The following is a 27,767-nucleotide window of genomic DNA, read 5'->3' as shown; positions in this document are numbered from 1 at the left end:
AATATATATATATATATATATATATATATATATATATATATATATATATATATATAATTGCAGAAGTATAAAGTCAAACTTTTTTTTAAATAAACTTGAACAAAAGCAATTGCACAAACAGCAAGACATGAGTGAGATGATTATACATTTCATATATATACACGTCTTGTGCAATTTTATATTTATAATTTTATTTGTATTACGTTTATTAAAAATGTATCAAGATGTTTCTTCAGAATTTGGCGCACACACATACATACATACATACCATACATATATACACACACACACACACATATATATATACATATACATATATATATATATATATATATATATATATATATATATATATATATATATATATATATATAAATGCAAATGAAAGAAACAAATTGTTCAAGTATCAGGGAACATCCTAATACACTTAAAATGTTGTTTAAAAAATAAAACAAAATAGTGATGTAGACATTTGACACATTAGCTTTCTCTTCTTTCTTCCTCCATCCCTGTCAGGGGCAAGTTGTAGCTACCTTGTAATGCATTTTTCCACTTCTTTATCAGTGGCATGGTATGGACATTTGTCCTCACTCCATCTGTGATTAAAAGATAAACAGATAATTAGTAGTGAACAAGTACTAATGTAAAAAAAAAAGAAAAAATTAGGAAAAAAGTAGGCTACCTACGAAGCAAAAAAAAAAAAAAAAAAACAATAAAAAAATAAAAAAAATAAACTTAAAACACTTTGAAATTAGCAAGAGCTTGAACTTACCAGTTTCTTCATTTGTTCAGGCTGCTCCTTTAGTTGATTTTCAAGCTTTTCCAAATCAAATTGGCCAAAGGAAGGTCAAATGTGTTTACATCTGGAATTTCATCACGTCTGTTTTGGTTTTGTGAGAATCAGGCCCAGCTGCTGCTTTATGACGTTGCATGATTTTAAAACTTCAGTCAGTCGTGCTAAAAAAGAAAAATAACAGATTAGTATAAATCAACCTGTAGCTTATTCTCATACAACCTCTGTAAATACAACAGTGGGTTAGACACTGCTGATATTCTCTAGTTGATCTTTACTTTCTAGCTGCATTAAACCTTAACAAATTTAGTGATGTCTTCAATTCTTACAAAGACATCACGAGATGCAATAAGTTCTGTCTTGATCTCAAACTGCACTAGAACAAAGACTGTAAATGTTCATAGGTGTACCGAGGGCCAGATGCAAAAAAACAAACGTTGTCGCGGGCCAAATTTTACATACATCACACAGACACGTGTGTGTGTGTGTGTGTATATATATATACAGTTGAAGTCAGAATTATTAGCCCCCCTGAATTATTAGACCGCTTGTTTATTTTTCCCTAATTTCTGTATAATGGAGAGAAGGTTTTTTCAGCACATTTCTAAGCATAATATTTTTAATAACTCATCTCTAATAACTGATTTATTTTATCTTTGCCATAATGACTGTAAATAATATTTTACTAGATATTTTTCAAGACACTTCTATGCAGTTTAAAGTGACATTTAATGGCTTAACTAAGGTAATTTGGTTAACGAGGCAGGTTAGGGTAATTAGGCAAGTTATTGTATAACAATGGTTTGTTTTGTAAACTATCGAGAAAAAATATAGCTTAAAGAGGCTAATAATTTTGTCCCTAAAATGGTGTTTAAAAAATTAAAAACTGCTTTTATTCTAGCCAAAATAAAACAAATTAGATTTTTTTCAGAAGAAAAAATATTATCAGACATACTGTGAAAATTTCCTTGCTCTGTTAAACATAATTTGGGAAATATTAAAAAAAGAAGAAAAAAATTTGAAGGGGGCTAATAATTTTGACTTTAACTGTATATATATATATATACAGTTGAAGTCAGAATTGTTAGCCCCCCTAAATTATTAGCCACCGTTTATTTTTTCCCCAATTTCTGTTTAACGGAGAGTTAAACATTTTTTCCCACACATGTCTAAACATATTAGTTTTAGTAACTCATTTCTAATAACTGATTTATTTTACCTTTGCCATGATGACAGTAAATAATATTTGACTAGATATTTTTAAGACACTTCTATACAGCTTAAAGTGACATTTAAAGGCTTCACTAGGTTAATTAAGTTAACTAGTCAAGTTAAGGTAATTAGGCAAGTTATTTTATAACAATGGTTTGTTCTGAAGACTTAAGGGGCTAATAATTTTGACCTTAAAATGGTTCAGAAAAAATTTTAAACCGCTTTTTATTCTAGCCGAAATAAAACATAAGTCTTTCTCCAAAAGAAAAAATATTATCAGACATACTGTAAAAATGTTCTTGCTCTGTTAAACATCATTTGGGAAATATTTAAAAAAGAAGAAATAAATCAATGAGGGGCTAACAATTTAGACTTCAACTGTGTGTAGATAGATAGACAGACAGACAGACAGACAGACAGATAGACAGATAGATATATAGATCATAACAAGAACTGCTGCTTAATTGAATGCATGTAATAGCGATACCCGGTGGTTATTTATTGAATTACGTTCATTTTTGTATAGCGGGCCAGATTCTATTGATATTTATAAAAAGCCTCGCGGGCCGTAGTTTGGACACGCCTGGTGTACTGGAATGTACAGTATCTGTGCATCTTGATGGTGGTCTTAAGATTTCTGCCATAGTCATTGATGGTGATGGTACTTGTGGTGCTGCCTTGATTTCTGAAATCTTCATACCTGCCTTTTATCCAGCCTCTTTGTTCCAAGTAATTTTTCTTCATCACGGTATAGATGTGTCTATACTGTCCCTTGATCAGATACATTTACAAAACAAAACATCACTTTAGTATAGTGCCAGGGCAAAACTCACAGGTTGTAATAGATCAATGACAATGTTGACAGTATGTGTTTAAAATAATTGCAAACAAACCTGTTCTGTCTTTAGATGTATGACAGTCATCGTCCTCATCTGTCTACCAGTCAGAAATCACAGTTGCGTGTGGATGTTTGAGTCGAGCTTCCTCATATGCATCTATAATAAAACATCACATTGTTGTTAACCTCCCGTAAAGAAAAGTTCAAATCCTGAAATACTATCAAAGTTAATTAATGCATATAATACCTATAGTGTAAATAATCAGTACACAGAAGGTTGCACAAGATTTATTCGGAGATTCATGCAGAGTGACAGCCTTATGAATCAGAGACATAGATTTGTAAGATGGTCAAGCACATGCATTATTCTGTACCCATGAAGATTAACCTACCTTTGTGAAAAATGTTTGATGATGATGATAGCCAATAACAATAAACCATTTCAGCTGTTTGTGAAGCAATTAGTAATGTAATGTCTGAAAAGCTCAATCTATGTTGAAAATGTATCAGCAGTTTACAGCTTATAATGGACTTTTAGCACACAACTATAACAAGCCTATTCACGTTCATAAGAGTGTGCCATTGACTGCTTTGGTCGTGATGTGCTGCAAAATGATCTCACTAACCTTTGTTAAACAAGAACAATAAGACTTAACCAACAAATATTGTTACCCATTCATTTAAATCAGAATTTATCACTGTCAATAACATAAAAAACAAAAAAAACAACATCAAAATCTGCTTTAAGACGTTCAGTTTTACATTAACTGACCATTACAGCTTGAACAAAAGATATAATTGATTCACATAGGCTAACACATATGAATTTAAGTGCATAGTAATAGATTTCTCTTGGATAATTTAAAGAGAATAGTAAACAGTTGAGTTTCCATCATTTTTCGTGACTAACTGCATAAACAAGATAAACAATAATATTTTATTAATCCAAAACGATTAGTTTTTATTTACACATAATCACAGAATTAATACTGTTGGATAAGTATACGCCTGTACAAGGATTTTTTCAACATCCACGGTACTTTATAATGTTAAATCAGGAAAAAAAAACACGTTTAGCCAAGTTAGTTAATGGATTCGTCTACAGAAACTTTCTTTAACGCAAAGTTAGCATACACACAAATTCGTTTCATGTTTCTTTAAAATAATTAAAATAGTTTTCAGTTACTACACACGTTACAATCTAACATTGTGTTAGGGACAGGAACTTTCAGACGTGTTTGTAACTGTTAGCGTTAGCATACATTAGCTCCAGTCGTGTTTCTTAAAGCAAGTTACATTTCGTATCAAACTGTTTTAAATTACTAAACGCTGTTACAACCAAACACCGTGGAAATGTTTTAAGCTCTAAATTCGCTAATTATACAGTACACAAGCAGTAAAAAGCTTACCTTTCTGACCGGAACCCACGTGAATCTTTGAAAAACCAAACTTTTTCTTCTTGTGATCTTCGTGCCATGGTGGTTGACAACCAGCTTTTTGGAGCATTACCGCCACCGTCTGGATGGAGTTTGAATCAGGAGTTTAGTAACGCATGTGTTTATTATGAAACCAACTTCTGCTTAAAAAAAAACTGTCAGCACAGGAGCGTGCTATCTCAAAAATAAGCGAATTTTACATAGTTTTTCTCTAGATTGACATGTATAATCTATTTATAAATAATATTGTTTTGTTTGCGTCTAAACATAGCGACCATCCACACTAAATATTCTTTTTTTTTTTTTTTTTGCTATCGTACCATTAATATTTTCTCAAATTAGCATTAAACGTGGAGCTAACAGATTACTAGATAAAATAAGAACTTAATCGGTTGCCATCAGCCGAGTCCTTGCCAGAGGCGGCCAGGACTCTACAGACAGACTCAGGCCGGATATGGTTCATCGGAATCGGGCCAGTGCTTTACAGCCGCATCACAACCGCATGTGCGCGAGCGAGCTGCGGGCCGCACTCGGCCCGGATAACACTCGCCGATGCCGAGTCGGAGCCGGAGGCGCCGGAGGGCAGCCGAGCTCGGGCCGATTACTGCCTGCTATCTGGGTAGTGTCTGTGATTTCGGATACTTTTAGGTTTATAATCAAGTCTTCTTCACGAGAAGAGTGGAGAAAATACAGGGAGAGAAGGAGAGACACAGTAAATCAGTGTTTGTATTATGAAAGACTCAGATTGATAGAACTCAGATTCATAGAACTGGATTGGAGAAGCATTGTGCGTTATATGCCATGGCAATAATATGCTTTATAAGTTTGTAAAAGCAATACATTAAAATACCATATACATACACATATATATATATATATATATATATATATATATATATATATATATATATATATATATATATATAGTTTTATTAATATTTTTATTCAATGCTTTGAAAAATAAGTTAAATCTTTGTAGACTATAAATACATATGTACTATATAGCATTTATTTAAATTTGTGGGCAACAAATTATAGATTAATTTTATTTAAAAATTATTACATTATTCTTATTTTTTAAATTCAACTATAGGGGTGGTAGGGGGCCTTACAAGACAATGTGCCCAGGGGCCCCTGAGTTCTTAATCCGGGCCTGATTAGGCTGCTCAAATATGAATCAGTTGATTAATTTTACAGACAGTTGGCTGTTTACAACGCACTAAATTGTCTTTAATAAAACGGAAATGTTGGGTACAGTACATGCTAAGTTTAGCCTAGTTTTAAGCACAATATCATGCGGGAGAAAAAGCTTGACTAAGATGTTCCTGACTACAGAAATAGCCTAACTTACTAACGTCAGACATCCCGAGTTGGGAAAAGTCATTTTCGGGGGATACAGAGTTGATTTGCGGGAGGTAGCGGGAGAGATGAGTACCTGAAGAGCGGTGGGGTGACTTGCGCGCGACGTACCTAAAGAGCGGTGCGGGTGACTTGCGCGCGACGTACCTGAAGAGCTGGGATGCGGTGGAGAGGGGTGTGCAAAGTGTTTAATGACCGGGCGGGAGACGCGCGATTTCCGGGAGATTATCATTCATTTGCGGGCATCTACTTGGGCATCTGGGAGTCTCTGTGCATTTGCGGGATAACGTTAACGTTAGTCCCGCAACTTCCGGGAGACTTCTGTAACGTCAAATGTCTGAGAAAGTGCAAACGCGGTCATTTAAAGACATTAATGTTAACATTCCGACTTTAATGGTTGTCAACACTTAATATAATTCAAGCGTACGTTATCACGCGAGTCTATGGACTAACGGTAACGTATATGGACGGCCACGAATGAACCAGTTTAAAAGGGCTGCGGTGTTTAAAATAACCAAATTAACATACACGGATAACAAACAATCATATGTTTTAGTCAGGAAGCCTTTTACAAGTAAGCATATGTTCATTTACTCACCAGATATGTTTTAGAAACTCTCCAGAGCTTATGGAAACCGTCCTGTGTTGCCGTTAGCATCCGGGCAGAGTAGGCTAGGCTGCTCCGGGAATTCCCTCGCTAACGTTAGTTTGCTTCGAATTAAAGGAGAAGTGTCGATTTTATTTTACAGATGGGTAACAACGCACAAAATGGCATTAAGCGTGACAGAAATGTGTTGAACATGTACATTTGATGTTTTTATGCACTATGTATGCGTGAGCACATATAAAAACATTCTTGAAAAGAAGTCGATAGTAATGCAGTTAAGCTAACTTAGATACACAAACGACCATGAATGAACCGCAGAAGTTTAAAATTGTCACTACATTCTAAAGTTATTAACTTAACAATATGTTTACAACTGTATTTCCTTAAAGAAAGTCAGTAAAATACCAACATTTAGGTAGTTTGACTCACCAGTTGCTGTTCTAAACTTCAGATGGAAAATGGCGTCTGGAAAATTCTTCAGTGACTGGGGCTGCATGAATTCCCGGATGTTGGAAATAACACCACCAAGTGTAAAAAAGATAACTCCTTGATTTCGCACTGAATAAAATCAATTCTAACTCTTATTATATTCATTTATCAAAATCTAACTCTTTAACGTCAACACTTTACTCTGAAATGCTTCAACACCGAGAATTTAACTCTGATGAATTTGCTGTGTACACATCCCGAGGCCCCCAGAGACTATGCAGCGCCACTAATGCAATCCAAGACCAGCGACGAGATGATCCCAAGGTTTCCATAATCCTGGACCAGACCGTATTCTGAGCAGCTGCTGTGGTGGTCATGGAAGAGTGGAGAGCATGTGTCTGATTTCTGTTAGACTCCAGGGACAGACGAGTCTTTGCTGATGTTCCCCCTGAATTATTCGCTCCCTGTTTATTTTTCCCCCAATTTCTGTTTAACGGAGAGCAGATTTCTTCAACACATTTTAATCATAATAGTTTTAATAACTCATCTCTAATAACTGATTTATTTTATCTTTGCCATGATGACAGCACATAATATTTGACTATATTTTTTAAGAGACTTCTACACGCTTAAAGTGACTTAGGTTAAAGGCTTAACTAGGTTGATTAGTTAACTTGGCAGTTTAGGATAATTACGCAAGTCAAACAATAGCTTAAAGTAGCTAATAATTTTGACCATAAAATGTTTTTTAAAAAAATTAAAAACTGCTTTTATTCTAGCTGAAATAAAACAAAGAAGACTTTCTCCAGAAGAAAAAAAAATTATCAGACGTACTGTGAACATTTCCTGAATCTGTTAAACATCATTTGGGAAATATTTAAAATAAAAAATAAAAAAAAACAAGGGGGGCTAATAATTCTGACTTCAACTGTATATATCTAGACTAGACAATATCAAAAACTATTATTTGCTCACGGTAGACCTGTGGCATATCATTTGTTCCATTTTTATAAAGATTATGTTTTTTTTTTTTATTCTCTGGGTTTGGCAAAAACATTTTAGTAGACAATGCAGGCGGTGTTTGGTTGAACGTGCTGTCTGGATATTTGCCTGAAAGGATTATTTCCAACAGATCTCCTGCTTGTTGGTACCTGTGAATGGTGGAAAAACACACTGTCCTGTAATATCCCAATTATGCACACTCCTTAACTCTGAATCTCCCTGCAAAGGGGAAAGACAACATTATAAATCTGCTTCAGTGTTTTAATTGAAAAAATACAAATCAGTTAGAGTAGATTAAAGGTGCAGTAGGTGATCTTCTTCAGAAACATGTGTTGTTGTGCTGGTTGAAAGTCTCTTCACACTCCAATAGTAATGATTACAGTAAATTATCTAAATGTGTTTATATGTAGTTTTATATTCTGGGTAAAGCATAAAACTAAACAATGTTCATCCAAATAAATATTGTTAGGCTGATAATTCCCTTAATTCTGATAAGTAGCCCAAACTGTCTGTCAGCAAATGTAGATTTGTACAACCTCGCACCCTTTAATGAAGATCCACCGTTGCGCGTTCACGCGAGCTGTGGTCACGTAGACACAAGTGACAGCAGTGAAAACAAATGCTCAATCAAACTTTTGAATATCCTGAATCAATATTGGATCGAGTTTTGCATGCTATAGGAAGGACGACACCATGGCTGAAGTATTTCTGTTAGACAGGTAATGTTCTGTGTTAACTTTTTTAGTAACACAGAGCTGATGTAGAGTTTTATGAATGGGTTATATGAACAGACGTGCTGTTCAGCCACTAAAATCTCCCGTTGAAAGATTGATGTGACTATTTTCAGTTTTATATAAGGAACTTTTACAGCATCGATGATGTAGATTTATATTCAGTTTAACAACAAAACATCAGTAAATAGCGCTATTCCACCTAGCCTGCTTACTGGGCTGAAGTTGCTTTTAACTTCACTTTGAGTCATTTCTGAACAATGACAGCCTGTGACGCGCTCTCTATATTGTTCACCGCTAATCTGAGTATTTAGTCTGAAATAACAAGTAGATTTGACTTGAGATTTGAGTAATAATTTACAAAAATGTTTATGCACTGTCAAACATCAAGAAATAGCTACATTTGTACTCTGAAATCTCATGTCTTTTGCAACGGCTCACACATAAGCACCACATTTTTAAGATGTTGTGTCAATTACATGCAGCGCTGCTCATCTACACTCACCATTACTAGACACATCATCATTACTAGTACCAGGTTGGATTCCCTTTTGCCTTTAGATCTGCCTTAATCCTTCATGGAATAGATTCAACAAGCTACTGGAAATATTCCTCAGAGATTTTGCTCCACATTGACATGATAGCATCATGCAGTTGTTGCAGATTTGTCGGCTGCACATCCATGATGCCAATCTCCCGTTCTACCACATCCCAAAGCTGCTCTATTGGATTGTGATCTGGTGACTGTGGAGGCCATTTGAGTACAGTGAACTCAATGTCATGTTCATGTACACTGTGGTCATAAAGGGATGGACATGGTCAGCAACAATTCTCAGATAGACTGTGGCATTGACACCATGCTCAACTGATACTAATAGGCTCAAAGTGTGCCAAGAAAATCTCCCCCACACCATTACACCACCACCAACAGCCTGAACCGCTGATACAAGGCAGGATGGATCCATGCTTTCATGTTGTTGAGGCCAAATTGTGAGCCGAGCATCTGAATGTGTCAGCAGAAATGGAGACTCATCAGAGCAGCAACGTTTCTCCAATCTTCTATTGTCCAGTTTTGGTGAGTCTGTGTGAATTGTAGCCTCAGTTTCCTGTTCTTAGCTGACAGGAGCGGCACCCAGTGTGGTCTTCTGCTGCTGTAGCCCATCCGCCTCAAGGTTGGACGTGTTGTGTGTTCAGAGATGCTCTTCTGCAGAGCTCGGTTGTAACGAGTGCTTATTTGAGTTACTGTTGCCTTTCTATCAGCTGAACCAGTCTGGCCATTCTCCTCTGACCTCTAACATCAACAAGGCATTTGCGCCCACAGAACTGCCGCTCACTGGATATTTCCTCTTTGTCGGAGCATTCTCTGTTAACCCTAGAGATGGTTGTGCATGAAAATCCCAGTAGATCAGCAGTTTCTGAAATACTCAGAGCAGCCCGTCTGGCAGCAACAACCATGCCATGTTCAAAGTCTCTTAAACCCCCTTTCTTCCCCATTCTGATGCTCGCTTTGAACGGCAGCAGATCATCTTCACCATGTGTACATGCACAAATGCATTGAGCTGCTGCCATGTGATTGGTCGACTAGAAATTTGCATAAGAGAGCAGTTGGACAGGTGTACCTAAAGTGGCCAGTTAGTGTATTTTGCACAAGTTCAGCTTGAAGGCTTAATGGAGTAAAGAGGATTCAGTGGATGTGTCACCATTACAAACCAGCTTAATCTAAACTCTGGCAAAATAGAGTTTAGGACACACCAAAATAACATCAATGTCAGGAGCAGCTGGCTGCTAAACAAAGAAAAGAAAGGTAGAGTGGCTTTGGATGAGTTGTTCTGTGTGTGGTGAGGATACCCATGGTGAAATCAGTTGCCCAGGAGGAGCTTGCTTTACATACATTCCTGCAAGCTCTGTTTCTGGAAAAATTTAGACGCCACATATGCTGTCTCAATACACATTCTCAAGCATTGGCACAGGTGGTAGTCATATCAGAGTTTGTGCTCTGCATTTAACCCATCCAACTGCAAACACACAGCAATGAACACACACATCGTGAACACATACCCAGAGCAATGGGCATCCATTGCTGTGGCTCTTGGGAAGCAGTTAGGGTACCAGTGCCTTTAACCTGGGCAGTCAACTCAGCCATGGCATTGAGGGTGGTGAGAATGCTGGATGCTCGAACCTTGGTTCAAAGCTAAGTATTCTAGGATTCAGCTCTTTAACCATTAGGTTACAGCTGCCAATTTCAGACTGTCCAACATGAGCAGCAGACCCTTTTCAACAACCTTCCTGCAAGAGTACGGAAGACAAAGCATGCTGTCTTTACCTAATAATGATTAGAAAACTCTATAATGAACAACAGGGTGCTCAAGGGTTTCACCTAAATTGTGGAATTGAGAGTAGTGAGATTTAATAATGGTTATTCACTCCCTCACCCTACAATCCCTGTCAGATCTGTCAGGGTTTTTGGTTAATTTTTCATGTAATGTTTTTTATTCGCAACTAGATGTCGCCATTTCAACTTTTCTTTTTTTGGTTACCTGTAATCACCGAGATCAGTTTCACATGTTCCTTGTTTAGTTGTTTGTATAAAAGTAACCCTTTTTTCCTCTGTTCTTTGCTCGGTTATTGTTGACCCATGCCTGTCACCTACAGTGAGGTTTTCCTTCTTGTTATTTAAGCTAGTCTCTTCTATCTAATATTCCTTGGAGCTTTTTGGATTTTTTCCTGTTCAGAAGTTTTTGTCTGTCTAAGTTGATTTACCTTTTGAAACCTGAAGTTCCTGTTTTTGTTAACTGTTTTTCATCTTCTTTTTTGTTGCTAATAAAACTCCTCAAGGAATCTGATAGTGTCTCATTGCTGGGTTCCTCAACTACCAGTGGCTCAGTGGTAAGGAGTCCACGCTCACACGCCAGGGACCCGGGATCGATCCCTGAGCCTGACAAGATCTGTGACTCAAACCTGTAACCTTTCGATTACAAGCTCAGTTCTCTACCACTGGGTACTGAGCTATTTCTCACTTGAATTAAATAACTCTGACTGCCATCTGTATTCACACGCTCAAATATGTTGGTGATTGGCTGCATTATCAGTTTTGCGAAACATGTTGAAAATAGAAACCTTTGACACTTTTCTAAAATACCAACCCAGGCTCATTCTGAAAATGTACCGCTATATACATTTCTGGAGAGCACCAAATATGTCCCAGGAGCTAAGTTTTTTTTTTTTTTTTTTTTTTTTTTTGCAGTTTTTATTTCCGCGAATCCAACAGTGTCTGCTGTGTACACTTTTTAAGATCTCAAATTTCTCTCCCGAGTGCCATTCGCGCCTGCTGTTCTTGTGTAAATCGACCAGAGGATGCTGTTGATTGACTAACCCATCGACCCCCCTCCTTAAACCAATCAACAGTTTTAAAAAGCAATCCAGAAAAATAAAAGCCCTTGTCTGATTTTACCAAGTTTTCAGATTTTACCACATTCTCACCGTTATTTACTTGTTTATCTTATTTTTTGGCTTCTGTCTTTGTCTTACCCGCTTTCTGGAACCGTTCTTCACCAGACTAGAACCCCATGGTCGTGGTCAGCTCCTCTCTGCCTCTCAAGTCTATCGACATATAGAGGTAAGAACTCTAGAAACACTGAAAGAAACACTGCCATACTGCCTCATAGTGTTCATTTTAAAGATGAAATGCAGCCATATGTACGTCTGGCTACATAATTTACGATCTCCAAAAATGTATATAGGGCTTCGTTTGCAGAATGAGCCTATGTTGTAAAATACACACACATAAATACTGGAAACTTTAAAGCAGAACTAGCCTAAGTGTGTACTATATGTACAGCACAAACCTTTTGTCAACACTGAATACATACACAAAAATGATATGCATTTAACTGTTCTATTAACAAAGCTGCCAGCTGTATTTTATAACAATATTTTATCTCCATTAGTGTGTAGAAGGGATGAACACACAGGCATGTTGAGACGGGTGTTTATAACAGTTTGTTTAGGAGTAACTGAAAACAGATTGGGAAAGAACGAACTTGACAAGGCTTGTTGAATAGACCAGTATTTCCATCAGCTCACACAGACGCTTTAGCAGAGGGAAGGTGAATGTCTGCTGTGAGGTGGACAGATTTAGTCCAGAGATCACCATGGACTCAAGGTGAGTTTCTTCCTTGATTTTATAGTTTTGTTAAATTTTACTCCAGATAGCATCACCCTAATGATTAGGCAAGTTTTAGGGGTTTGTCATTTTCAAATTGCAGTGATATTAGAAATCTTAGTGTCCTGTTTGATCGAACTCTTTGTTTTAATAGTCATGTTAAGTCTGTCATTTATTCATGCTTTTGTCACCTGAGGAACATCGCAAAAATCAGAGATATTGTGTCAAAGGAAGAGATGGAGTTGCTTGTCCATGCCTTCATCTCTTTTTGATTGGATCACTGTAATGTTCTGTTCACTTGTCTGAACAAATTCTCAATAGAGCGATTGCAAGTTGTGCAGAATGCAGCAGCGAAGCTTTTAACTAACACCAGTAGGAGCTCACACATTACTCCTGTGCTTAAGGCACTTCACTGGCTTCCTATTAGTTTTAGAGTAAATTTTAAGATTCTGGTTATTACATATAGAGCTCTGCATGGTCAAGGACCCCTGTATTTTCAAGATCCTTTAAGCAGTCACTCATGTAGCCGGTCTCTGAGGTCTTCTGGCAAAGACATGTTAGCCATTCCCTGAACTTGTCTTAGGACTTAAGGTGCACGTGTCTTCTGTGTGGTGGCCCCAAGGCTCTGGAACTCTCTCCTGCTAGTACTAAGAACTCTGGGATCTGTTGATCTTTTTTTTAAATAGCATTTAAAGACGCATCTTTTTGGTCAAGCTTTTAATTAACAGAATTAGTGTTTCTGTATTTGGATTTTTAATTAGTTTTAACATGTCTTCTTTTATTATCATGTGTTCTTTTAGTTTTTTTTTTTCTCTTATTATAGAGCACTTTGTGACTCAGTGTCTGGGAAAGGTACTATATAAATAAACCTTTACTTAGTTACATTTTCATTAATATGCTCAATGTGCATATGTAAGTGCGTGCATTTTATGTTTTTTCTATTGTTAAATTCTGACATAAATATTGAAAGCTCTATATTTTACAGAAAGCCGAGTCCTTTACAACGCAAGCCAAGTTTGATTCAGCAAGGTCCTCCAAAAAGATTCCGTCTACATACCGAGAGGAAAATACTTGATGATAACGGGAAAGTCAGAAAATGGACTTACGGCACAAAAGACGCCAGTAAACAAAACAAAATCCTTCTGCTGGTGGGAGAGACCGGTGCTGGAAAGACCACCCTCATCAACTCTTTCATCAACTACCTAATGGGAGTGAAGTTTGAGGATGAAATATGGAATGAAATCACAGAAGAAGAAGCCAGAGATCAGTCAGAATCCCAAACCTCTGAAATCACCATGTATGAGGTGTTTCATGTGAAGAGCTCCATTTCTCTCACCATCATTGATACTCCAGGTTACGGAGACACTAGAGGACTGGAGAAAGATCTGGAGGTTGCTGAAAATTTAGCATCTTTGTTTCAAAGCAACGATGGAGTTCGAGAAATCGATGCTGTGTGTTTTGTGATTCAAGCGGCCAAGAATCGTCTCTCAGACAGACAACACTACATTATCAGCTCAATTCTGTCTCTGTTTGGGAAAGACATTGTGAACAACATCGTGTTTTTAATCACACACTCTGATGGTCTTCCTCCTAAAAATGTCCTCGGTGCCATTAATAAAGCTAAAATCCCCTGCAGACGAGACAGAAATGGTGAACCTGTTCATTTCCTGTTCAACAATCGTCAGGGTGAAGCTCGACACAATGAAAAACGCTACATTCGTGCCCAAAGAGACGCCTGGGATGACAGTATGGATGAGATGAAAGGATTCTTCGACTCTCTGGATGAAAAGAACAGAAAAAGTTTAGAGTTGACTTCATATGTCCTGATTGAGCGCATTCAGTTTGAAGCATTTATCTGCAACTTTCAGCAGAGAATCCAGGAGAAAGAGCTGAAGAAGGCTGAGAAACTTCAGATTTATGAAGCAATGACACAGAACAAGGACAAGATTGCAGAATCTAAAAATTTCAGCATTAGAGTCAAAAAGACTGTCAAGATTCAAGTGCCAATTGAGAATGCGTCATGGAAACACAGAAAGGCGACGACCTGCACGGTCTGTGAGGAGAACTGCCATGAGTTTGACTGCTGGTGGGTTACTGATCCCAAGAATTGTGAAGTCATGAGAAACGACTACTGCACTGTGTGCACAGGTAAGTGCCACTACAGCAAACACGTCAAAGAGAACAAGAAATACATCATCAGCACGTCATACATTGTGATGGAGTTTGATGATTTTAGAAAGGAATATAAAAAAGCTGAAGAACAGACGAAGAGGTTTTCAATTATAATGGACGATCTTGAGAAAGATCTACGGGACATTGATGACCAAAAGTCAGTTCTTCTGTTCAATGCTTACAAAACCCTCAAGCATCTGTCTCAGATTGCTCTAAAACCAGACTCCGCCTTCACACTCCAGCATCTGGACTTCTTCATCCCCAGAGTGAAGGAGGCTGGGAAAGAAGACTGGGTTCGGGAACTGGAGGAGATGAGGAGAATCGCGGTAGCCGAAGAAGCCAATAAAGACGCTCTGAGTTACCTGAAAGCTGGACTCACAAAACTCTTCATCAATGAGAAATGAAAAAAAAAACAACAACAAGTCAACAGATGAAATAGTGAAGATAAGGAGACTGCTTACAGTGAGAATGCAGGTTATGTTCTGTAGATCTCTATAATTGTTCTTTTAAATGGTACTGCACTCTAGTCAAACATGCTTATAAACTACAATACTGAATGAATACTGGGGTACCTGATGGTGGCATCTGCTAACACTCAATTTTTCAATTGTGCTATTGTTGTTTGAGCATTTTACATTTCATCTTCATTAATTGCTGGGACCTTTAACTATTGCCTTTATTATAAGACTGCCCTCTGATTTTGTTGCCTGTTTTTATTTACATGAATTGCATTAAGCATTGCATTTGCTACAAACATTTTTTGTATTAAAGGAACATTCAGCAAATTGAACAATAAAAAAATAAATATAATTAAAATAAAAAATAAAAAATCCCGAGCTTTTTTTTTTTTTGTGGGACTCAATACTTCTAAAACTTTAACATTGCCCTTCCCCCACAACTCTTGGCCCCGCCCACACTCGTTACAACTGCAAAACACAGTTGTGCTCTGCATCGTTGTGTACATGTATTTACACTTTTGAAAGGCGTGCATCAGGCATCATGTGTATATATTACTGTAGTTGTTGTGTTACCCTAGCTGTAGAATCACCAAAACAGATTACTTCAAGTACTTTAGTACGAAACACCACAGTATTTACCATGATTTACTATAACATTTTTTTTGGCTCTGAATAGCTCACCAAATAGTTTCGGTTTGGAAAAAGAATTCAACATTTGGCTCTGCTGCCACCTGTTGATGGTACATGTTGCATCCTCTTCCTCTAAAGCAGGGGTCTCAAACTCGCGGCCCGCGGGCCATTTGCGGCCCTCAGTGTAATATTTTGTGGTCCGCGCCGACCGCTGTGCACTGACAGAATCAGCGGAGCGGGGAGAGAGAGCGCTCCCCGCTCCGCTGATTCTGTCCGTACACAGCGGTCACTGGCATTCCCCGCCCGCCGTGTAAACAAAGGGGCGGGGATGCCGGTGACGTCACCACGCACCCCGCCCCTTTGTTAGACGCTGTGACGGGCGGGAAATGTTTAGTGTTAGGCTGATTTATACTTCTGCGTCAAACACCGGCGTAGGCTACGGCGCTGACGCATAGCCCTTCGCCGTGGCCGTCGCCGTCACTGACGTGCACCTCTCAAAAATTGTAACTACACGTCGCAACGACACGTAGCGCAAGCTCTGTGATTGGTCGGCTTGCTAGCGCCAATGAGTCTGGGCGGGACCGAGAGCCGCGAGAATGGCGCGAGCGATTGTTTACAAGTGTGGAGTCCCGTGAAGGAGCTCCGGATGGAAAGTTTTGTTCTGTGTTTACCTCATGGTAAAAGTTGTTGCACGTCCGCCGGTTCCTGCCTCAAAATGAGCGAGTTTGAGTCACTTGTACATCCAGGAAGTGTTCAGAATAGCAAAACAGAAGCGAAGAAACTCGACACAGAGGAACATTTACACCTCACTGCCCACTAGCGTTTCGGAAGTGTTAATGCAGACCAACAGAGACAGCGCGCAGAAGTATAAATGCACAGCTGCGCGCGTTGCCTGCGCCGTGAGTTGCGCCGGTCACTTGACGCAGAAGTATAAACCAGGCAGGGAGGGAACTCGCGCCGGCCAGAACCAAGGTAAGCTGTTCCCACCCCTGCCTGCCGCTTAGCTACCTATCTGCAGCCTGCCACCTACCTAGCTACAGCCTGCATCTTATATATATTATAGGTAGATACAGACTGGTACAGACTGATGTGACTGGAGTGGGGTGGGGGTGTTTTATTTATACATATATATATATATACATATATACATATATACATATATAAGATTTGTGAGAAGAAGCGCTGTCAAGTCTCTGGCCGCAAGAAGTAGGCAAAAGATGCCATGTTCAGAAGAACTGTTCATAATCTTCACTCAATGTTCTATTAATGTTCAGGACACTTCATGTTCAGAAGAAATAATTAAAACTGTTAATAATGACATTTGAGGACTTTTTTTTTGTGAAATCCCTTATGCGGCCCAGCCTCACCCAGACTTTGCCTCCTGCGGCCCCCAGGTAAATTGAGTTTGAGACCCCTGCTCTAAAGCATTATGCAAGGTAAGTGTTTTATTTTTATCACTATTTCTGTTTTCTTTGAGGTATTTGGAAAGCCTGCTTTCTAATTATCTTAGGCAATTTTAGTGTTAATCAAAAGCATTATTCATTTGCAAAATAAACAGTTTACATTCATTTTAGATTCCCTAGTTTCTGTAATATGGTCAGTGTCCACTTGAGGGTGAGGAGATCCTGAAGCAAAATGAGCTTTCAGATGACAACAGGACTGACACAATGAGCTTAAAGCTACTTATTGACACCTAAGCTGTGATGAGTGTGTATTAGTTGATTTAGTGCTATTTAGTAATACAAAAATATTTGAGTTATCTTTTTCAAAGTAAATCTGCTTGCCAAGATCCCTTAACAGTAAGGTTGAGTTCTTGGTTGATGATTTACGTCAATTAAACAGAATCAAACTCATCAGCTCTCTGTCGGGAAACAGAAATTAGAAATATTGTCCACACTGCAGATATGTAGTTTGTTAATTTTTTTTTTTAAATGCATTTTTATGACGTTATAACTTATTATTATTGCAAAGAAAAAAGTAGCAGGGGCAGTAGGAGAAGCGAAAGTAGCAGGGGCCGCAGTAGGAGGGGCAGTAGCAGCAGCAGGAGGGGCAGTACCAGGGGCAGCAGGAGTAGCAGGGGCAGTAGTGGGGGCATCAGCAGGTGGGGCAAGGGCAGCAGGAGGGGCAGTTGTGGGGGCAGCAGCAGGGGGGGCAGTAGAGGGGTCGGCAGGAGGAGCAGTTGAGGGGACAGCAGTGGGAGGGGCAGTAATGGGAGCAACAGTAGGAGGAGCAGTAGCACAGGCAGTGGGAGAAGCAGTAGCAGGGGCAGCAGTGGGAGGGGCAGTAACGAGGGGCAGCGGCAGGAGGAGCAGTAGTAGGGGCAGCAGCAGGAGGGGCAATAGTGGGGGCAGGATGAGCAGCAGCAGTAGGAGTGCTAGCAGGGACAGGAGCTGCAGGAGGAGCAGCAGTAACAGCGGCAGCAGCAGGAGGCGCAGTAGTGGGGGCAGCAGGAGGAGGGGCTGTAACGGGGGCAGTAGAAGGGACAGCAGAAGGAGGGGCAGTAGCAGGGGCATCAGGGAGAGGGGCAATAGCAGGGGCAGCAGCAGGAGAAGCAGTAGCGGGGGCGGCAGCAGGAGGGGCAGGGGTGGCAGCAGGAAGAGGTATTGGTGCAGCCGCTGGTACAGGAATTGCTGTAGGGGTTGTTGTTGGAGTTGCAGCTGTTGCAGGAGTGATTTGTGAAGGAGTTACTGGATACCAAGCAGCAGAGGAAGCTGATTCAGTGCTTGATGCCATTAAGCTTGCAGCCAAAGCTAAGTATGAGAATGCGAAAGGGGTTGTTGAAAAAGCTGAACAGCTCCCTTCTTTTAAGAAGTTTCAGAATAATTAATTCATTTTGAAGTATTACAGATTGTTTTCGTGTTCCAAAAATATTTGACATTAATGTGTAGAAATGATGTGGTATGATTTGATTTACTTTTGATAAATACTGTTGTTAATAATTTCTGTCCTTATTCTGAGTTTCAGGGGAACTTCTCAGAATATACCTTACCGCTTGTTAAGTCGTGACATCTTGAACACTGTTTCTGGGTCCAAGCTGCTACTCATTTGAACTGAGAAAATATTTATTTATGACCACTTTATAGTCGCACATTAAACAGAATTTTATATAGAATCATGATGTACACAACAGTCTCAGAACTCTGCATCACCAATATTTTAACAGGTTATTAAAAAAAATGTATCACTTTCTGGCTATCGGATATTTTGGTAATTTTCGAAAGTATTACGTCGCTTTGTAAACGTTTATTATTACCATTTGGTCTGGAGTCATAATTACCATTTGTAATTATTATTATTTATTTATTTAATAGTTTTGTTTTTTTTACAAAGGTTTATTTCTGAAGATTTTGATGTAATTTGCTCCTTCTGTGGTCCCCAACTGAAGATCTCTCACATTTTTTGAAATATGAAAATGCAACGAAATCTCACGGCAGTTTGTAACTTTGATTTGGTGGCTAATTCGTATGAATTTGTATAATCTAATTCGTACAATTTAGTACTATTTGCTCATCACCCAATGACGGTTGGGTTTAGTGGTGGGGTTGGGTGCCACACCTCATTTTTAAAATCTTACATTTTCGTACGACTGAATGAATTCGTACAAATTAGACACTAAACTGTCAAAATGTAAAATACTTACGTTTCCTCGTAAGATCAGGTTGGAAAATGTTATTTTAGGATATAATAATCAGATTTAAAACCCAGATGTTTTTTTTTTTTTATTTATTTAATCTTATTATATTTTTGGCCAAATATTTTAAATACAAGTGTTCATTTTGTAAGCGTAAACTTTTCTTTCAGATTTTTCTTGCATATCTAAATCTGTGTCTTGATTTCTGAATCTACCACAAAGCTGTAAAAACTGTGAATCTGTTTAAAAGCTCCATTTCTGTTTTGCTCACTGGCGTGTAATGTGATAAAATGTAATGTAAATGTTTCATTTTATTATAATAAATAAGAGAAAATGAGAAAGTGAAAAATGAGGTAAAGTTATGACTTTTAACTGCAGTAAAAACGTTGATCTCAAAATTAATTTTCAATTTTTTTATCTTGTTTGGAATTTTTTTTTTTTTATATACATAAGCAAAAATGCATGGCTTCCGTCCCTATTTTCGACATTTTCTGGTTGAAGTTGACTCACTACTCAAATATTTCCATATGTGTAACAACAAAAAAAATGTGTCAGATTCCTGGGTTTAAATGAGGAACTGTTATCTATTGACTTTGATTTGAGTCAGATAGCTTTCTGATGCTCTTAATTAATTAATTTTTTTCATACACTTTTATACAATTGTTATTTACTTACCCCTTCCTTTGTTTTGTTAGTCTTTTTTTTTTTCTTTCTGCAGCTAATGTAGTTTGTATTTTTCCTCTTTTGTATCTCTCTTATATTGATCTCCTGATGTGGTTATATATTTTCATTCTTTAAAAAAATACAAAATAAAAATAAATAAAAAATAAAAAAGTTAATCTCTATTTGCAATGTTTATTAGCCTAAATAGATTTTGATTTAAAAATAGATTTTTGCTGAGTCGCATTAAAAAAAAATTTTTTTTCCCGAAATGTACAATAAATATGTTAACAGATACCATAAAAGCGCTTTTAAATCATGCACTACCACATTATTATTCATGAGAGGGAAAGTTATTTAAATGACGACCATCCCATCACAGAGCTGCATGTTACGAGCGCGGGAGCGATGGAAAATTCCAGATGCCAATGCCAACACAGAGCAACTGACACGCAGCGTTTGCCCCCCAGAAACACGGTAAATTTAGTACAGTACGCCACTAATTTGTGTTTTTACACATTATTTATTTGTCATAATGGTGTAAAAATGAACCTGTGCCATAGAGATACACATTTAGTCGAACTCCACAGTGAACACGAAGGCTTATGGATTGTTATTCAGGTGAATGGACGACGACGATGATAATGGCGGACATTTTAAAGAGGAATACACAGAGAATTAATTGTTAGCTTAAACGTGTTAAAACTGTAAAGAGCTGGAAGTTTGTAGTCTTCGTAAATTTTAAAGTAACGTTAGCTTTATATGCTTCCTCAGTTGCAATAATCAGCCTTGATATATACAAATGTTAATATAATTTTGTTTGATTTTACAAGGTTGGCCAGTTGTTCGTTTATATCATGATTACTGGTGTTTTGGGGTCTTCTAGACTGGGAGTAAACTATTTTTAAGCATCTTCAATGCTTAACTTATCTAAATTTGTATATGGTTTCAATTTTATTGTGTAATTTGTATGCTTTTGTCATGTTTGAGTCCGTTTAAAGTCTGTTAGCACTGTTTTGTGAAAGGTATTTTGATGTTGAATCAAGTTTATTTAGCTAACCTTAACACTTTTTAAGGCATCTTGTTACTGTGAGTAAAACAGTGTGTTCGTCTGCACAAAATACACAACTCAAATGTTGTGGTTACAGAATCTGCCAGCAGAGGTCAGCAAGTACCAGCCAAAGCTTAAAAATGTATATAGAAATGAAAAGAACATGTATCTCCGGTTGCACACACGATGCTTAAGGCTAGCCTTTGGTTGAATTGGATGTTTGAGTTAAGTGAAAATAACTTGCCGTTAGATATCTTAAAAATACCTTAGTGGCATTGTTTTGTCTCTAGAATTCACACCAATAATGTGTTTTTTACAGCAATTTTATAAAAGTGCCTTTAATACGTAATTTAACTAAGTTCTAGTCCTGACTCAAGCAAAACATTGTTTGTAAAACTGGACCGTAATGTTTTCTAATATATTGGCAGTGTTTCATTGTTGAACTTAAGCTACTCTTGCTTATTTTTAAAAAAATATCAGTAGATGGTGATATTCTTGCTTGGGTTTGGGTGATGTTCTTGCTTTATTAAAGTGATATTCTTGCTTGGGCTAGTTAGGTCAGAATGTAAATACGAAGTCTTCAAAAATGCACATTAAAACAAGTATTTATATTTCAAATCCAGTCTACACAGCCTGGCAAAACATGGTCAATTCAATATGTTGACAAAAATCATGATTCGATATTCTGTTCATATTCTGAATACTTCCTCCGCATTTAAAACAGATGTGTGATTTATTTTAATGTAACTAGTCTATATTTGTTAAATCCAGATTAATTACAGTAGCCACTTCAACATTTTGTGAATTTAATGTAAGGACAGTTTGTTATTCTTATTTTGTTATTAGTTTAATAATAAGAAATTCTCTTTTTTGTAAGGTTTTTTTTTACCCAATATATTTGCACATGTATAGTATACTGCAGATATGAAAATGTTTTGGAGAGAGACTTTTAAGGGTAAAGTCTAGATCAGATACGCGGCTGGAAGTGCGATGTGCACATCAATATATAGCAGCATTTTTTATGATGCTGTATAATAATAATCAATATTTTTACAGTACTGTGATGGTTGGGTTCAGGGTTGGGGTGGAGGTAGATGTTAATAAAATATAATAAATGGGAAATTTGATAAAAGAATAGAAATTATTATTAACTTCCGGCCGCAACCGGATCTAGCAACAACCACATTTTAGTGCTGCTATTAGTCATCAAACAGCCATTATTTACTTTAGTTTAGAGTTTATTCCTTGGTTGTGTTAATACAGTACTTCTAAGTATTGTTAGTGAAGTATTTATGACATGTGTTTGTACATAAATCATACAATACAGATTGACAAATTAGGTATGCAAAAAATATAGAAATACTAGATGCACTTGGCCTGAAAATCTAATCTTAAAATGCTCGTTAATTATTATAATTTTATCAAATAACATGAAGTAAATTTGTAAGATTTGTTAAATTTATCTTAATAATTTTAATAAATATAACATAAATAAGTAAATAAATTATCCATAAATTTGTGTCGTATATGACGAGCTCCTGCGAGAATAAATTGCGACGAAATTTCTCGTCGAGGTGAAAAGTTGTCTCACGAGTTGTGACGTAATGATGGAGCGTGAGAGTAAAATTAGCATTGAAGATTCTTTAATTAAATAAATAAAAAAAAAAGATTAAATACAATGTTTTTAAAAAGCACCTAAATTGTTTTGCAAAAAAACAAATAGTTTCTAGTTTAATTAAAATCTATTTTCCATTCATATATTAGCAAATATTTTTTTCTAATATTTAAAATTATATTAAAAAAATATTATTTTCCATTCACATAGGCTACTAGCAAAATCTTTAGCTGTGTTTTCATGTTCTGTACTATAGTTTGCGATTTATTTTCAGTTGAATAAAAGAGGATTTTCTATTCATATATTTTATCACTGAGGATTTTTAAAAATAGTGTAAAATACTTGTTGCATTCTTGTGAACCCAATCTCTTGTCTCGTCTCGTGGAGTAGGCATCTGGTCCCACCCCTAGTAAATATTTATAAAGAGGCATCGTTATACATAGTGTTGCCATAACAGCACTATTGCAAGCAGCAGAAACAAGTGTACTGTACATAGAAATTATAATTCTTTTAAATAACATGAAGTAAATTTGTAAGAACTCAATAAGTTTAATGAACATAACCTTAAGTAAATTATACAGTTTAAAAAACAAATCAATAAAATACATTTTATACAGTATTTTGATGTAATTTTTGATGTAATAGTAAAATTTTATAGAGAGGCGTCATTATACCAGCATTGCGATTGATGCGCAGCACTATTGTAAGCAGCGGAAATGGGTACAGAAATGACCTGTTAATGTGTTATTTGAGCTAACTTTTCTGGTGAATGCATAGAGAAGTATATGCGTACATTAGTGAAATATCCATAGAGAACAATATTGAGCTATTTAGGCTAGGTAATGGTAGGGCAGCACAATATATAAATGTTATCATGATAATAGTATATGCAATATATGTGAGAATATCTACTGAGGTTTTCACTCATTCATAAACACTGCATTCTCTATTTCTCTTTATTTATAAACGCTCTGCTGAATCATACAGGTATTAGAGAGACAGATTTACACACCGTTATTGATAATCTTGGGTTTGGTATTGGTGTTGAAAGACAGTCCTGATGTCTAACGTTTTTCCTTTACAAAATCCTTCTGCAAAGTTTCATTGCTTTTAAACTGAAGCTCATGTAGCACCCATCAATTGGTCAATTGGTTTTATTTCATGTGTATAGTCTTTAATGTGCTCTTAATAATTTTATTGTATTTCACTGACACAAATTTAGTCTCGAAAAATTTAAAGGAAAAATTAAAGGAAATCAATTATCATTTTATTAGTGTATAAAGTAGTCTATTCATGAAGTGTGTTGAATTGAACTGGAACTTTTAATACGATTTTTTTTGTCATTTACTTTAGCTGCGTCCCAAATGGCACACTATACACTATGCACTCATGCACTATGTACTTATGCACTTACACACTCAACAGGATAGTACATGTATGTAGTGTTGTCCCAAATAGCACACAAATGTTTTTTTACTAAGCGAAAATTCAAACCGTTTCCCTGATGACGTTTGACGGTTGCCAAATCAGTGAAATAAACGACCCAATTATCAAATAATACCTATCGCGAGTATTGCCGCATTCACCATCGGGAGGCGATATAATCACTTTCGTAGGAGAATTTTGCTTTCACCATCCAAAATAAATAAAGTTATTCAACATGTGCGTCTGATAGCTCCGCCTCTTCCGCTACATGAGCAAACCTGCGGTCGTTGAGTGCGTGAAGTGTCCATCATTACACACTACATTTTAGCGGCTGAATGAGTGCATCATCCGGGTAATTAAAGTGCACTTATTATTTTAAGAGTTTTCAGTGTGAACACACTACTTACACTATTTATACTACAAAATGGCGTAGAATAGTGCATAAGTATGCGATTTGGGATGCAGCTATAGTCTATTTGTGATCAGATTGATGAAAAAGAACCTGAATACCTGTGTGAACAGGGCCTAAATTACTTTATTTTAATTTTTTTCTTATTTTTTAATTTTTTTTTTTACATTGGAATCAAATGGGGAATCAATAAGAATTGAATTTGAGGGGCAGAATCGAAATTGGAATCCGAATTAATAACTTTTTAGCGATACCCAACCCTAAGAAGCAACACCGATTCAGCACGATGATTAATAATAATTTAATATTTAACAGAACATAATTTCCCAAATGTTTACATCCCAAGGCATAACTAATTAAATAGTAGTCAAGTCAGAAAGATGGACATAATTCTTGGTCATAGCTAGGCCCACAAGGAATCTGCGCGCACAGAATTCTGCAGATTTTTAGCCCATCATTAATTCAGTTTTATTCACTTGTGCAAATCTATATTTATATTTATCTATATTTATCTATATTATATTGACTAATATGAAAATGTTCATCTGATTTATGTACAACGCATCTTGTACAGTAATATTTTCTGTATTTTAGTAGAAATATTATATGAGAGACTTGCTTTGTTTTCCAAATAAAGTAAATCCATTTTGGATTTGCATTTTAAACATTAAATAAAAAGTTAAAAAGATATTAGTTTTTATATCATCATATCATATCAATTATGATACTCCCACACTCAAAAAAATGATATGTTGGCGTTAATTAACTTTTTTTTGTCCACTGGTTCCACGTAACCGAGTTAAGTTACCTTTAAGAAAGAATATTAATTTTAGTGAACTTAAGTTAGTTACATAAAGGTAATGTAATGTTGTTTAGTTTAATCAACGTAACATTTAAAATTTAGCTTTAATCAATGTAGTTATTTAAGTTCAATTATTCTAAAATTGATATTGTTATGTTTAACCAAATAAAAAAAACAGTTTCCGTTTCATTGAGTTTATTCAATAGCATTTTTACAGTTTTACACATTTTCCAGCAATAAAATGATTATCAAAATCCAAATACTGTCTTTATCTGTATCTTCACTTATTACAATAAGTTAAAATATTAATACTATTAAAATAATAGTAATACAAGTATGAAGCAAATTGAAAACAATAAATGATTTTAAAAATATGGTTACAAAAACATGATGAAATACACTATTCAAAATAAAAAAACATTCAAAAATAATATTCTGCCTTCAAATGATTTATCAAAAATATACTTAGAAAAATTAAGTCTTCTTTTATAAACTATACTGTACCTTCTTTACACTGAAAAAGCAGATAACACTTCAGTTGTTCAAAGAAAGATTACATTTTAAAGCAAAGTAACACAATCAGCACTACACCATAAATTAGACCAACCATCACAGAACATGCAATAGCTACACACATTCATCTCTGACACTTGCACCATTTATGCACATTTGCACCAGACACTTTCTTACAACCACTCCCTATATCTAAAAAACAAAAAATTTGTGCATGAAGTCTGCTTCACACAGGTGTGTGGGCTTGACAAACCACATGTAGAAGCATTCTTAATTCTTAAAATTTTTTGTATAATTAGCACATCTTGGGTGTATTGCCTCTTCTTGTTGAATTGCTGAATGTGTCCTCAATTGTAAGTCACTTTAGACAAAAGAGTCTGCTAAATGTTAATTTAACTACTGTAGATTCATAAGGTGGTGTTGCACATCAAGGTTTGCGCTTCATCATGCCCAGCATCCTAAAAAAGTCAGGTAAAAAAATAAAACGTTTACCAACAGATCAAAGGTGAAAGGAGGAATTGGTTTAAGAGGAAAATACAAAATGTTTAAAAAAATTAAATAAAATAGCTTACCATGTACTCCCTCACTTAGGGGCTTTGAGGATGCATTCACACCTTTTTTTTCCACTGGTGATGTTCTAAATGACATGAAATGACAATTAGTAATTTACTAAATAATTTGTAGTTAAAATTACTAGTAATTTTTACTGTACATCATTTTAATGTGTGTATAGGCATCTAAAGGCATAGTACCTGGATGATCCACAGTCTCCTCAGCCAGATATGGGACTTTAGAGGTTGAGCTGTAAACCTGTGAGGGAGAAAATAGATGTGAGTGAGCAAAGATTTAAAATAATAAAATATAATAATATAAATAGCAAACTACTAAACTTAAAAATTAAAACGTGTTAGATGACCAAACAAATAAGCTTACATTAAATATGTTATCATGCTAGATGTCATCCTATAAGTGTCACATATGCTTTTTTGCTGATTCTTTTTTTTTTAAGTTAACAGGCTTGAATAATACAATTAGATTATAAATAACAATGTGCCAACACCACATTTTAATTGTTATTATGTAAGTTATCAAAACTAGCATTCAAACTCGACAAAATGCTTGACACTCATTTAAAATAAAGATTATCAAATCAAATAAAAACTCAAATCACTTTTATTGTCACATTATCAGCAGCACAAGTGCTATGATGAGTGAAAAGCTTAGACTATTCTAACATGACTATTCCTTATACCAACATTTGCAACTTTATTTTGGGGGAGTTAACATATACCAAGTATAAAATTTCATAGGAATGCAAAACAAACTATACCTTTATCGGTCTATAATGTGCAAAAGACACAGGGAACATGACAATTTCATAGCAATACTATACACTAACACAACATAGTATTACAAGAGAGTACATTTATGACTCAAATGTTGTCACAGCCTTAGTATAAATACTTAAAAAGTAAAAAAAAAAAATCTCACCTGTGTGTCCACATTGGGGAAAGCTTTGTGCACGTTCTCAATTTGTACTGTAATCTTCATCTTTTGATTCCCATAATATGGCGCTGAGCTGAGAGTGACCGTTGTGGTTTGAATCTTCTTACTTCCTGTGTTGTTTTGAAACTGCGCATGTGCAGATATTACTCCACCTATTGACCAAAATGCAGTACTGCAGAAGCAACACAACTCCCTTTCATTCATGTTAATTAAGCGAGCTGTTTAAATGTGAAAACTTACTTTTTCTAATTTTTTCCAACACAACACTTTTATTTTTAATACACAAACATAAGCAAATTGTTTAATTTTAACATAGTTACATTCTT

General features: G+C 36.2%; 2 protein-coding genes and 2 long non-coding RNA genes across 6 annotated transcripts in view; 2 read left to right on the top strand and 2 right to left on the bottom strand.

Annotated features, from left to right (window-relative positions):
* Positions 1-772: 772 nt before the first annotated feature.
* On the bottom strand, positions 773-4,323 carry LOC147842915 (uncharacterized). The gene is made up of 4 exons (XR_015495262.1): positions 4,253-4,323; positions 2,899-3,000; positions 2,706-2,776; positions 773-957 (listed from the first exon to the last, which is right to left on the bottom strand). It is a non-coding gene; the product is annotated as an uncharacterized LOC147842915 (long non-coding RNA).
* A 6,919-nt stretch (positions 4,324-11,242) lies between these two features.
* Positions 11,243-15,575, top strand: zgc:66473. 2 transcript variants are annotated; one of them, XM_087258857.1, is made up of 2 exons: positions 11,243-12,569; positions 13,555-15,575. In XM_087258857.1, exons 1-2 carry the CDS (start codon positions 12,559-12,561, stop codon positions 15,143-15,145), a joined length of 1,602 nt encoding a protein of 533 aa, XP_087114983.1. In that variant the 5' UTR covers positions 11,243-12,558; the 3' UTR covers positions 15,146-15,575.
* A 4,931-nt stretch (positions 15,576-20,506) lies between these two features.
* The window catches only part of si:dkey-187j14.6, a 111,335-nt gene continuing 104,074 nt past the window's right edge, over positions 20,507-27,767 (top strand). For both annotated transcript variants that reach the window (NM_001440799.1, XM_087258479.1), the window contains 1 exon segment: positions 20,507-20,597. The gene's annotated coding sequence lies outside the window, so the exon portion shown is untranslated.
* LOC147842914 (uncharacterized) lies at positions 25,601-27,508 on the bottom strand. The gene is made up of 4 exons (XR_015495252.1): positions 27,427-27,508; positions 26,688-26,745; positions 26,508-26,572; positions 25,601-26,393 (listed from the first exon to the last, which is right to left on the bottom strand). It is a non-coding gene; the product is annotated as an uncharacterized LOC147842914 (long non-coding RNA).

Source organism: Danio rerio, chromosome 7, assembly GCF_052040795.2.
Source record: "Danio rerio strain M-AB ecotype USA chromosome 7, GRCz13ab, whole genome shotgun sequence".
Classification (NCBI taxonomy): domain Eukaryota; kingdom Metazoa; phylum Chordata; class Actinopteri; order Cypriniformes; family Danionidae; genus Danio; species Danio rerio.
This window is presented reverse-complemented; position numbering and strand designations above follow the sequence as displayed.